Source organism: Cynocephalus volans, chromosome 7 (assembly GCF_027409185.1).
Source record: "Cynocephalus volans isolate mCynVol1 chromosome 7, mCynVol1.pri, whole genome shotgun sequence".
NCBI classification, from domain to species: Eukaryota; Metazoa; Chordata; class Mammalia; order Dermoptera; family Cynocephalidae; genus Cynocephalus; species Cynocephalus volans.
This window is the reverse complement of record NC_084466.1, coordinates 161941391-161954623: the sequence shown is the minus strand read 5'-3', so window position 1 is coordinate 161954623 and position 13233 is coordinate 161941391. Positions and strand designations below refer to the sequence as shown.

The 13233-nt window shown below is 51.6% G+C and overlaps 1 protein-coding gene across 1 annotated transcript in view; it reads right to left on the bottom strand.

Annotated features, from left to right (window-relative positions):
- KNDC1 (kinase non-catalytic C-lobe domain containing 1) overlaps positions 1–13233 on the bottom strand; it is a 71249-nt gene that overhangs the window by 42485 nt on the left and 15531 nt on the right. Inside the window, exons 4-5 of the mRNA XM_063101628.1 lie at positions 618–764; positions 142–259 (exon numbers count right to left, since the gene is read on the bottom strand). Of these exons, the coding sequence (XP_062957698.1) occupies positions 142–259; positions 618–764 (265 nt within the window). The remainder of the gene's footprint in view (positions 1–141; positions 260–617; positions 765–13233) is intronic.

The following is a 13233-nucleotide window of genomic DNA, read 5'->3' as shown; positions in this document are numbered from 1 at the left end:
TAAGCATATCTGTTGTGCATGTGTATATGTGTGTGAAGACGTGTGCACATGCATATACGTGTGTATATACACACTACATGCATACGCATGTGTACATGTGTGAATATGTGCACATATGCACATGTGGGTGCACGTGCCTACCCTGAAATGCTCCAAAGGACTCGATGGAGAGCACCCGCCTCCCCACGGCCGAGAGACTCCGGCACAGGCGGCAGGAGGACGTGAGCTGCATCTTCTCTTCACACAGCGCCATGATGCTCTGTGGGCACGAGTGCACGTCTCAGGCAGGAGGCCACCACGGAGGAAGCCCCGCCCCTGGGACCTGCGGCCTTACACCACACCGTGTCCTTCTGAAGGTGGTGGCCGACATCCCTGGAGCCTGCCCACCTGCCGTGTCATTTTCTGGGCTTACAGAAAACCAGGTAATTCTGTTCAGCCCGTGATAATTATAAGACGGAATCTCCCACAACACAAGCATACAATAAAAAAATCAAGTCCTTATTTAAACAAAGGCAGCGCGATTCAGTTCTGGTCGAGGAGCCCGAGTGAGGCTGCTGGCCCGCACGTGTTGGGTGTGCATGTGGCGCTGGGCACGTGGAGGGTTGGGGGGAGCTCACCTCAAGGTCAGGCCGGTCCTGGGGGTCCTCCGCCTGCATCTGGCCCAGCAGCACCTCCAGGTCCTGGCTCAGCCTGGGCTCCAGCTCCGGCTCCACCACGTACTCCAGGGCAGCCTTCAGGGTGGCCCCCAGGGAGTAGATGTGAGCCTGCGGGCACCACGGGCCATCAGTGCCTTGTGCCATCTCTGCACGTGGCCGCCGCTCCCCTGAACTGGGAGTGCGCATCTCAGGGCCCACACATGCGAGGCCAGGACAGCACCTCCCGCCACGGGGATTCTCCTGAGGGGGCGCAGCAGCAGCACTGGGCACCCAGGCCGCCCCCCGTGCTCGGGTCTGGGGTCTGTGCTGGCTCAGCTGCCCCCACAGTCCCCTCCCGGGTTTCCCATCTCCCAGCCCCCACTCTCCCAGGGCACTGATGCCAGGACCCCATTCCCTGATGGCTGCACGTCTCTGAAGGGTGGGGGCTTTCCTTTTTAGACGTATTCTTCAAAAACTCACACCTTGGGCTGGGGGCTGGGACAGCTGTCAGTCCCTGGGGTCTCCGTCTCACCAGGGGGAGCCTGCCACCCAACCACGCCTCTATGCGTCCAAAAGGTTCATGGAGGATAGGGCTGGGCTCCATGCCCTTGGAGACCCCGTGACACATGGGTGCTCAGGCAGTGGAGGTCCCTCCCCTTATACTGAGGCCACTGGACGTTCTGCTGTTACAGTCGACGCTCTGGTGAGCGTCCCGGTGTGGACCTCTCTGTGCTCCGCACCAAGTTTGTGAAGCTCAGTTCTGGAAAGTGGGACCGCAGGGTCCCAGGCCACTTCCGTTCACAATTCACAGCTGCTGACAAACTTCCTGCCTACGTGACCAGCTGATTTAAGTGCCCAGCCGAGCCCACGCCCCCACTCTGCTCCCACCTGCCGCTGCTTTGCCCCCTGCTGGGAGTTTGCATTTCTATCACCGTGACTGAGACCAAGCACATGCTGTATCCGTTGTGGTTTTAATTTTTCCTCTCAGTGTCCCCTGGGCAGCGCCGGCCTCCCACCCAACTGTGGTGGTTTTGGGCACACGCTTTGTACCGTGGGAGCTGACCCTTGGCCTGGCGCCATACGCATGCTCACGGCTGTCACGCACTGTTGAGCTTTGTTTACGTGTCTTCTCACATTCGAAACCTCCACTTTTTAACTGGTGAAATCGGAATTTTTTTCTTTAGCAGCTTCTTAGGAGGACCTTCTCCAACCCAAGGTGATAAAATGGCTTTCCTCTGTTTCTGGTAATATTTTTATAATTTAAAAATACCTAGATCATTTGAAAGGAACGTGAGTTTGTCCATCGGTTGCCACCCGTCTGTCCTCAGCTCCGGGGCCCTGGGCATGTCCACGCATGTCCACGCGTGGCCCCCGCCCCGTCAGGACTGAGGTTTTTTTTTGTTTTTTTTTTCTGACTGGTAAGGGGGTCTTAACCCTCAGCACGGTGCCAGTGAGCACACCGGCCATCCCTATGTAGGATCCGAACCCGCGGCCTTGGCACTACCAGCGCCGCACTCTCCCGAGTGAGCCACGGGGCCGGCCCAGGACTGTGCGGTTTTAATGACAGCAGCCCAGAGAGCGTTCTGACATCAGGGGGACATTTTTTTTCTTTTTCAAAAGCAGTTTGTCTACTTTCACATTTGTTAGATTTTAAAAAACAAAGGCAAGCTCCCCCACTCCCATTCAAAAGCGAACCAGAAATGGCTGGGATTTTATTGTAACTGCAGTGGCTTTTTATATTAATTTGGGAAGGACCAACTTTTTACAGAATAAAGTCTTTACATGCAGACAGTGTCTGTCTTTTTTTAAATTTCTTTTTTAGTTGATAAGTAACTATTGTGTGTATTTATGAGGCACAGTGCGATGTTTTGAGTTTACAACGCGGGGTTAGTTGCTCATGGCTTGTTCTGCTGTTCTTGGAAGAGTCTCGATCCTTCCTGCTGTACGCGCTTCCAGGCTTTCTACAGTTTTTGTTGCTATTATAAACGGAACATTTTAATTTCATTTCTAACTGGTAATTCCCAACACAAAGGAAAGTGTTTACATTTTGGGAAGCATCTTGTTTTCGGCTACCTCCTAAGCTTCTCTCTCAGTTTTCACCGAAGCCTCTTGGATTCCAGACCCCCAAATGCATCACCTGCACACCGTGTGACACTTCCCCTGCCACGCACACTCTGCAGGTGTGTGAGCAGCGTCTGGGGACCCCAGGAAGGCCCCTGCAGGGTGCAGCTAGCAGAAGTCGGTGATGGGAGCTCTCTCTTCCACGAGTGCAGGTTGCATTCAGTCATGAAATCGTGTCCGCCAGCAGATCCTCTCCCTGGACAAGCGTCTCTGACTTGGGAGTTTCCTCGAGGTCTGGTCACTTTGCTCGCATTTGTGATGAACGCTGTGACCACGGTCTCTGCCGTGCCTGAGGTGTGGAGATGATGGGGACATCCTCATCCTTGTGGGCTCCCACCTGGAAGCGTCTGAGCCTCCAGGTGTGCTATGAGGATGGCCGCTGGGGTGAGCAGGACCCCGACGTGTGGCAGCGCCTCCCTGACATGTCTAAACTCAGAGTGCATGCCTCGCTTTACTGGTGGCCTTCGCTGTGGCTTGTCACCTGTAGCCGGGGCAGTGGACGTGGCCCCTCATGAGGGTGAGAGGAAGGGACACTGCGGGGAGGGGCAGCGAGGCAGCTGCTGTGTCACGGGGCCAGTGCCCACTGCCCATACTCAGATGGTTCAGAGCCGCCTCTATGGCAATTCTGCCAGGATGTCAAGCAGGTGCAGGTGAGGATCACAGGGACGTCGGGCTCTGTGCGTTCCTGTGGTTTGTGGCAGGGCTGTGGACACAGAGAGCTGGCCTTCCCTGCCCCGGGTCTGGCATCCAGCAGCTGCTATGGCCACCCCGACGACTCTGGTCGCTGGGCTGCTCTGTATTTGTTGTGGTCATTTGGAGGGCAGTTGTCACGACTGCACCATGCTGGGGCCAGGCTCCTCATGTTCTCTCTCCAGTGGGCGCCCGCATTGGGCAGCGACGCTGCTGTACCCACACGTGTGGCACCTTGGGCGCCCTCTGCCTTTCTCTGGAGGACGGCACCAGCTGGACCCTCCTGCTCCCACTAGAGTCTCTTCAGAGTGGTGTCATCTCTCCACGCGCTCAGCCATCTCAGCCTTGCTTGGTGCCATGTCCTCACAGGTGCACCACCCCCCAGCAGCTCTAGGGTCAGCACCACAAGCAGGAGGGGCCAGTGAGACCCCCAGAGGGGGCAGGAGCCGGGCTCAGACCACTAGGCCTGGGGGACACAGTCCCCAACCCGACCTGAACCACCTTTGAACCCCAAATACCTCATGACACAGGCTGCTGGAAAGGGCTCCAGAGCGGGATGCTGGGCATGTGACAAATGTGCGCAGGGCGGAGAACTCTGCAGAAGCCTCTGATCCAGGAGGACAATGCACTGCAAACCACAGCTGACAGTGACCGACGCAGAAGCAACCGCCAGGAGCAGTGATGGCAGGGCGACGTGAGAAGCTGCCAGCGTCTGACTGCTCCACCCCTGAGAGTTCCCTGGAGATACTGAGTGGGGTCACGCTGTCAGGGAAAGCCCCTCTCAGGAAACAAGGGCACCTGAGGCCCTGGGGCATTCCTGGCAGAGGGGCCGCAGGGGCAGGGTCCTGGGGCAGCGAGGGCACTGGGAGGTGGAGGGGCGGCCAGCAGGCCCCAGAGCACCTTGGGCCTTGTCCTGGGAGCCCTGAGCAGTCCTGCCCTGCGGGCTTGGCCAAGGCAGAGGGGGAAGGAGCGGGTGGGGTAAAAGAGGGTGAGGTTGGCTCCCCGGGAGCCAGAGGATCACCCCAGACACGGCAGGAGCAGGAGCAATCAAGCCGAGGAGGCCAGAGCGTCGCTGCTTCCTGCAGAGCTGCAGGGACGCAAGTGTGCAAGGCCCCCGCCTCATTGCAGGCGCCGCGTGGCCTGGCTACCCCCGGGAAGCAGAAGACAGCACAACTGGAAACGTCCCTATGAGATCAGATTTCCCGAGCAAACGGAGTCAAGCCAAACAGGCTTTATTTCACGCTTGGTAAGTAAAAGTTTTCCCAAGTTAAAAAGGTCGACTTTTGGGGAGGGTGGGACGCGGGGCTCTGGCAGGCTGGCCCTGCTCTGAGCCACAATTCAGGCGACCAGCTCTGCACCATCTGTGGTGCCAGGATCAGGGTCCAGTTCGGCCCCAAGAGGCTCCTGGGAAGCGTATCCAGCTGTCTTGAGGTGACCAGCTCAGACAAGAGCAGTCACAGGCAGCTCATTAGGGCTCCAGGGTCCGGCCTGCCATTGTCCTGTGCTGCACTCGACGTGTGCAAATGCACCCACTGTGAGACCGTCACATATGCTTACGGGGGGTTTCCAGGGCCACTCTGTCCCGGGGGCTGCCTGACCCTGGAAAGGGCTTTGCTAACCAGGGCTCTGTGGGGAAATGGCCAATCCAGGCCTGCGGCAGGAACCGCAGAGAGGGGCCGGCACATCCTGCCACGCCACGAGGCAGGTCAGAGAGGTTCCCACTGGCTGGACAGGGCCTTCTGCGCTTCAATCAGAACCACAACAGAAGCGACTGGAACCCACCAGATGTGCTTAAATCATGAGGTCGTAACATTCTAAAGCCGACCCTCCATGGTCACAGCTGGATTGAGCCAGGGGACAGACTCACTCGTGTGCACACAGGCAAGTACCAGGAAGAATCGTGTTCTTCCCACGGTCCTGAGTGCCGGCCCCTCGGGGTTGCCTGATGGCGAGGAGGGCGGGTGTCCCACTCAAACACAGACAGTCGCAAGCCCGCACAAGCTGGTGGGGCGGGGTGGCCCCCAACGGCTCAGGGAGGCAGACATCATGTGCCCGGATGGGCACACACACCTGTAGGAGGCTTGTGGGGACAGAGGACACACGCCAGGCCTCTGGGACAAATCACCAGCTTTCCTCATCAAAACCTCACAAGGAAGAACGGGATGGGGGCGGGCAGGGCCCGTAAGAGGCTCAGGAGACGCCCCAGCCAAGTGTGCCAGCAGATTGCGCTCGTCCCCACGGAAGAGGCCTCGGGCAGTGGAGGCAGATCCGCACCCTGACCCCACAGGGGCTCCTGCGGGAGGCGCTGCTGAGGCTTTTAGGTGGGACGGTGGCACTGTGGCTGCATTTCCAGAGATTTCCTGTTTTCTTGAGGAATCTGACACCGTTCACTGGTGAATCAGTTTTGAGGCTGGTGCGAGGTCGTGGGGTTCGTATGCTGCTCTCATCACCTCCTTCTTGTGTGTTTAGAATGTTTCATTATAAACATTAAAAAAACACATTGTCCACTGACAGCCTTGCCTTCACCAAGGATGGAGGCTGAGACTCAACCCCGTGCCTCAGGCACACACCATTCTACATACATGTGCCCACGACACACGCCTCACTACACACACACGCCCACGACACACCACATCACATACATGTGCCTACAACACATACTACGCACATGTTCACAACTATACTATACACATACGACCAATGACACACCACACCACATACACGTCCCCACGACACACCACACCACATACACATGCCCATGACACACCACACTACACACGTACCTATGACACACTACACACATGTGCACGTGCCACATGCCACACTACGCACATGTACACAGACACTACACCACAAACACATGCCCAATGACACACCACACCACACCACATACATGCACCCATGACACACAGCATGTTACATACATGTACACACACACCACTCTACATACTTGTGCACATGAAACATATATAGCTCACCATACTGCATATATATGCACAGACACATATGCACCCCCTGCACCTGGACACAGACATGAACACACACACACATTTTCTTCCAGGCAGCACCTGTGCCTGATCCCAGGAGCAGGTGTGCGCAGAGGTTGGTGTGTGGCTGGGTGATCTGCTGCTGCTCAGGGCGGGGAGAATGTGGACTGTGACAGCAAAGGTCAGGTCAGAATTCTGGCTCTGCCATGCCCTGGCCAGGCCAGCTCAGGCACGTCTGCACTTTCCGAGCTGTGCTGTACCTGCCTGTGGACAGTGCCTGTCTCTACAGAGTGGGTGGCACCAGGCCCGGCCCTGACAGTGACTTTAGCAGGAAGACACTGGACAGCACCTCCCTCAGGCTGGGAACAGCATCAAGCACAGCCCAGCTTTCCAGGGGACTCAACGTCCTGAGGACCCAGAGCATGTCAGCTGAACTATAGCAAGTTCTAAGGGACTGGGAGCAGTGCGGGCCTATGCAGGCCAGGGTCAGGGAGGACTCATGGAGGAGGTATGACCAGAGCTTGCGTATATCATCAGGGGACAGGAGAGGATGCTCCAGGCCAAAAGAGCAGCCTGGGTAACAGCATGGAGGCAGAAACGTGGACCAAAGGTTTGCAAACTCGGCTGAGTGTCTGAACAGCTGAGACCTGTTACTTCCACAGGGGACAGGAACCCAAGCAACAACACCTGCCTGGGCTTTGGCCTTTGACAATGATTCCCTTGGTCCTGAGAATAGAACCCAGCTCTGTACCACAGCCTGCAAGGCCAGGCTATCCACTCCTGCCCACTAATCCCCTTTGTTTCTCTCCAGGCACACTGGCACCCATCCATGCACACATCCACCCATCATTCACCCATCACTCATCCACCCATCCATCATCCATCACCCACCCGTCACCCATCCATCCCTCCATCACCCTCCCATCACCCATCCACCCACCCATTATTCACCATCACCCATCCACTCACCCACCCATCACCCATCCACTCACCCACCTATCACCCACCCATCACCCATCCATCCCTCCATCACCCATCCATCCCTCCATCACCCACCCATCACCCATCCACTCACCCACCAATCACCCACCCATCACCCATCCATCCCTCCATCACCCACCCATCACCCATCCACTCACCCATCACACATCCTCCATCCATCATCCACTCACGTACTCACCTATCCATTTACCCATCTACTCACTCACCCATCCATTTATACATCCCTCTGTTTTGTTTTGAAAATAACTCAGAAAATAAGCTTCTAGGAGTTTGTTGGCTGACACTGTCCACCGCACACTGGCGGTATCAGCACTGTCCCCACTCAAGCTTTCGTGCACGCCATCTGTCTGTCCGTGAGGCGCCTCTGTGTTCATCCTTCATGTCCTCACAGTGGCCTCCAGGGCCTGTTGCTGTAAACAGGACCTTGTTCTGTCTTCACAGCCCCGTTTGCAGGTCATCCCGCTTGTTGGTCTCACCTCGGTCCCCTGTGTAGATGGTGACCCCCACAAGTCAGGATCCCACCTGCTGTGTCTGTTCACTGTGAGCCCAGCACTGGCTGAGCATGTCTGTGGATGGGTGGGAGCTCGTGCTCAGGCTGACGAGGTCAAGAGAAGAGCTGTGGGGCCTGGGGATGGCCAGGGCAGGCTTCCAGCCATGGGTCATGTTTCTTACTTTTAGAAACGAGGCAGCCTTTGGGATTTCCTGAGCAAGGAGTGTGGGTGCAGACATGGGCCTAGGAAGACTGGCTGCACTGCGTCTGGAGGATCTGGGAGGCCCAAGGGGTCTCAGCAGGGGGGCAGGTGGACCCAGAAGGTTCAGCTCGGTGGTGCCTGGACCATGGGGAGAGTTCAGAGTAAGGACATGGAGTGACTGGGAGAACTGCTCCCTGTGGGGAGGACACAGAGATGGGGAGCAGGGTGGGGGTGACATTTCCCCAGTGAGAAAAGGACCAGGGCCAGCAGGGAGATGGCAGGAGGCATGGCGTCTGGCAGCATAGTACAGCACAGAGGGTCCAGGCAGTAGGGGCTCTGGGAATGTGGGAGGAGGCGCAGTCAGAGGGGCAAGCTCAGCCTGGACGCGGCCAGCAACCGTGGCCCAAACCTGCTCCACCCCAAGCAGCTGGAGACCCAAGGGCCGGGTGGGCACCTTTTATCAGCAGCTGCAGCGGCTGACCATGCCCAGCCCTCCAGGGAGGCGAGCCGGGGTGTTCCCTGGGTCCCCGGCAGGAGCGTGTGCCTGAGCAGTGTGAGCGGGACTGTCTAGGATGTGGAGCTGGTGGCACTGGGTATGCGTGAGCCATGTGGCAGCTGGTCCTGGGGTCTCCACCATGCCCCATGTAAATCATCAGGGGGTCCTGACAGCCTCTAGCAACAGGCACCAGAATAAGCTAATCTGGGAGCAAAGCAAAGACCTCAGGAACCCAGAGCCAACCGGGAGGGTGCATGGACCCTGCAAACAAAGGAACACAACTCAGTGTATGCCACAGGGTGTCCTCACAGGGTGAGGTAGGAGGGACTGACTTGCTAGGAAGAAGGACAAGAAAAGTCAACCAAGGAATTAAAGCAGCTCAGAGAACAGAGGAGTTCCCATCCCTGGAAGATTCAAGAGATGTGAAGCCTTCAGAGGCCTCTTCCCACTGCCACCACCTGCTTCCTGCGTCCCCCTCTGCTGTCTACAGCCGGTGTGTCCAACCTCGCTTGTTCCTGCACCGTGGCAGTGGGTGACAGTTCCCAGCCTTCCAGGACAGACCCTCCACAGAGCTGGAGCCCAAGAGCTCAGGCTGAAACTGGACGGCTCACGTCCCTGCTGGGCTCAGCTTTCTCTGCAAATGGCAGGAACACAGCGCCCCCCACAGGGAGAACTGGACCCACCCACCAGTGAAATGAGGGATTTCAACACACTCACCTCGATTGTTAACGGGTAAGTGGGCAATAAAGTAAAATAAAATGCTACAGAAGTTCTGAACAATCCTACAAATGGGCTTGAGTTACACAGATAACACCACGTCTCCCAATTAGGGAACACACATATTATGAATATAAAGAAAACCTCAAAAAACTTCAAATAGTTGTACATAAGGACAGTATATATGTATATATTTTTTACCACAATTTGATTGAGTTAGAAGTTAAAAAGAGAAAGAAAAAGAAAAAGACAAACAAAAAGTCCTAGTGTGTTCAGAAATTAAGAAATGATTGTTGGGAATGAAAGATCTCTAGAGACCACACATAGCATGGTAAATCTCACACATGTAACGCTGGGCAGAAAGTCCACCCATAACAGGCATGATAAAGGAAAAAGCCCACTATCTGCTCTGCTTGTCTGGACAGAGTTACCCTGGGTGGGGGGTGGGGGGCAGTCGGGGGCAGCGGGGGCAGCAGGAGCAGCGGGGCTGGGATGCTGGTCACACTCTGTTTTGTGATCTGGATGCTGCTTACAGGGATGCACAGTTTGTCAAAATTCATCAAGCTGTATGCGTGCGATAACGTTTTTCTGTATGTATATTTTAATAAATTTTAAGTAACCCCCCCCCAAACCCTTTCACATTGTTAAATAACTCATGGGCTAAAGAAGAAATCTTGACCCCTCCCCGCTTCTTGGACCCAGAGGGGAGCACCAGCCCCCGTGGCCCAACCCACTGAGGTGAGCCCAGCAGACCTGCGTGGTGCTGGGGTTCATTCTATGACCACAGAGTCCGGAACAGGACCCAAGGTGGTTTAACATCACCAACACCACACCTACTGTCAAGCAAAGACAATTCACCACCACAATAGCAGCCAGGGCCACTCAACAGCCAACCGCAGTGTAACAGAAGAAGCAAGCCCTCTACCAAATGACCAAACGTCAATGAAAAAATATTAGAACTGCAAATAAGCAAGAAGAAATGACACCGCTGAAAAAATACAATAATGCTCCAATGTCAGCCTCCATGGAACAGGGAATCCTTGAAATGTCTGCAAAAGAATTCCAAGCAATGATCTTAGGAAAACTTGAAGAAATAAAGGAAGACTCAGTTAGAGAACACAATGAAATAAGAAAAAATACCCAGAATATGAAGGAGGAAATCTACAAAGAGATTAATACCTTAAAAAAGAATGTAGCAGAACTTCTAGAAATGGAAGATTCACTCAATGAAATAAAAAACACAAGTGAGAGCTTGAGCAGCAGGGTAGAGCAAGCAGAAGAAAGAATTTCAGAGCTTGAAGATGGTCTTTTTGAAATAACTCAGGCAGACAAAAAAAAAAAAAGAAAGAAAGAAAAAAGAATTAAAAATAATGACAAAAATCTAAGAGAGATAGCAGACAACCTCAAGTGCTCTCACATCTGAATTGTGGGTATTCCAGAAGGGGAGGAGAAAGGAAAAAGTATTGAAAACCTATTCAAGGAAATAGTAACAGAAAACTTCCCAAGTGTAGGGTGAGATACAGACCTTCAGATCCAGGAAGCTCAAAGGTCTCCAAACAGAATCAACCCAAAAAGATCCTCCACAAGACACATGATAGTTAAATTTGCAAAGTTCAAAGACAAAGAGAGAATTCTAAAAGCAGCAAGAGAAAAGCATCAGGTCACTTATAGGGGAACCCCCATCAAACTAACAAACAGCAGACTTCTCAACCAAAACCCTACAGGCCAGAAGAAAGTGGAATGATATATTCAAAACACTAAAAGAAAAAAATTGCCAGCCAAGCAATCTTTACCCAGCAAGGCTCTCCTTCAGAAATGAGGGAGAAATAGTGTATTTCCCAGACAAGCAAAAATTGCGGGAGTTCACCATCATACGACAAGCCCTGCAAGAAATTCTCAAGGGAGTCCTTCATCTGGATTCTGAATAATGGTGACCACTATCACGGATACACAAGAAAGAGTAAAACCCGCCATTAGAACAAAAGTGCCAGTGAGAAAGGGAAAGAAGCTAAATCATACCACCTTAAGTTTCCAGTTAACATTCAAGAAGAGGATAAAAGGGGAAATAATGATCAAAAGATATTTAAACCATCTGGACAAGAAGCAATTAAATGACAGGAGGTAAGCAACACGTGTCAATAACTACCCTAAATGTGAATGGTCTAAACTCCACACTCGAAAGACACAGACTGACTGACTGGATTGAAAAGCTAGACCCAAGTATACGCTGCCTTCAAGAGACCCACCTCACCTGCAGAGACACACACAGACTAAAAGTGAAGGGATGGAAAAAGATATACCATGCAAATGGAAACCAAAAACGAGCAGGAGTAGCTACTCTTATATCAGACAAAATAGACTCTAACCCAAAAAACATAAAAAGAGACAAAGAAGGCCACTATATAATGATAAAAGGATCTATCCAGCTAGAAGACATAACAATTGTAAAAATGTATGCACCCAATACCGGAGCACTCAGATATACTAAGCAACACTCTTAGACCTAAAGAAAGACATAGGCCATAATATGTTAATATCGAGTGATCTGAACACCCCTCTGTCAGTATGGGATGGATCTTCCAGGCAACAAGTCAACAGAGACACAGGACTTAATCCATGACCTAGACCAACTGGACCTGGCAGATGTATACAGAACGTATTACCCAACAACTAAAGAATATACTTTCTTCTCATTAGCTCATAGAACATTCTCCAGGATAGACCATATATTAGATCACAAATCTAGTCTCAGCAAATTTTAAAAAACTGAAATCATTCCAACTATCTTTTCAGAGCACAATGGACTAAAACTCGAAATTAATAATAAGCAAAACCCTGGAAACTATACAAATACATGGAAACCAAACAATAGGCTCCCGAGTGACCTATGGGTCCAAGAAGAAATTAAATAGGAAATCAAAAAATTTCTAGAAACTAATGAAAATAAAGATACATCATACCAAAACCTGTGGGATCCTGCAAAAGCAGTACTAAGAGGCAAATTTATAGCAATAAATGCTTACATCAAAAGAATGGAAAGACTTCAAATAAACGACTTAACACTACACCTCAAAGAACTTGAAAAACAATAACAATCCAAACCTAAAGGTAGTAGATGGAAAGAAATAATTAAGATCAGAAGAGAACTAAATGAAATAGAGGCCCAAAAAACAATAGAAAAGATCAACAAAACAAAAAGTTGTTTTTTTGAGAAAATAAATAAAACAGCAAACCATTAGCTAAGTTAACAAAAAAAGAAGAGAGAAGACCCAAATAACAAAAATCAAAAATTAAAAGGGAGACATTACAACCTATACCACAGAAATACAAAGAATCGTTAGAGACTATTATAAACAACTGTATGACAACAAATATGAAAATCTGGAAGATATGGATAAGTTTCTAGACACATACAAACTACAAGAGTGAACCAAGTAGGGATAGAAAACCTGGACAGACCAATAACAAACAATGAGATTGAAGCAGTAATTAGCAATCTTCCAACAACAAAAAAAGTCCACGTCCAGATGGCTTTACAGCTGAATTCTTTCAAACTTTTAAAGAGGAATTAATACCAATTCTCCTCAAACTATTCCAAACAACTGAAACAGAAGTTACTCTACGAAATTCATTCTATGAAGCCAACATAACTCTGATACCAAAACCAGATAAAGACACAACAAAAAAAGAAAATTATAGGCCAATATCCTTGATAAACCTAGATGCTAAAATCCTCAACAAAATATTAGCAATCAGAACACAGCAACACATTAAAAAAATTATACACTATGATCAAGTAGGATTCATCCCAGGCGTTCAAGGATGGTTCAACATACAAAAGTCAATAAATGTGATACATCATGTCAACAAAGTCAAGGACAAAGGCCACATGA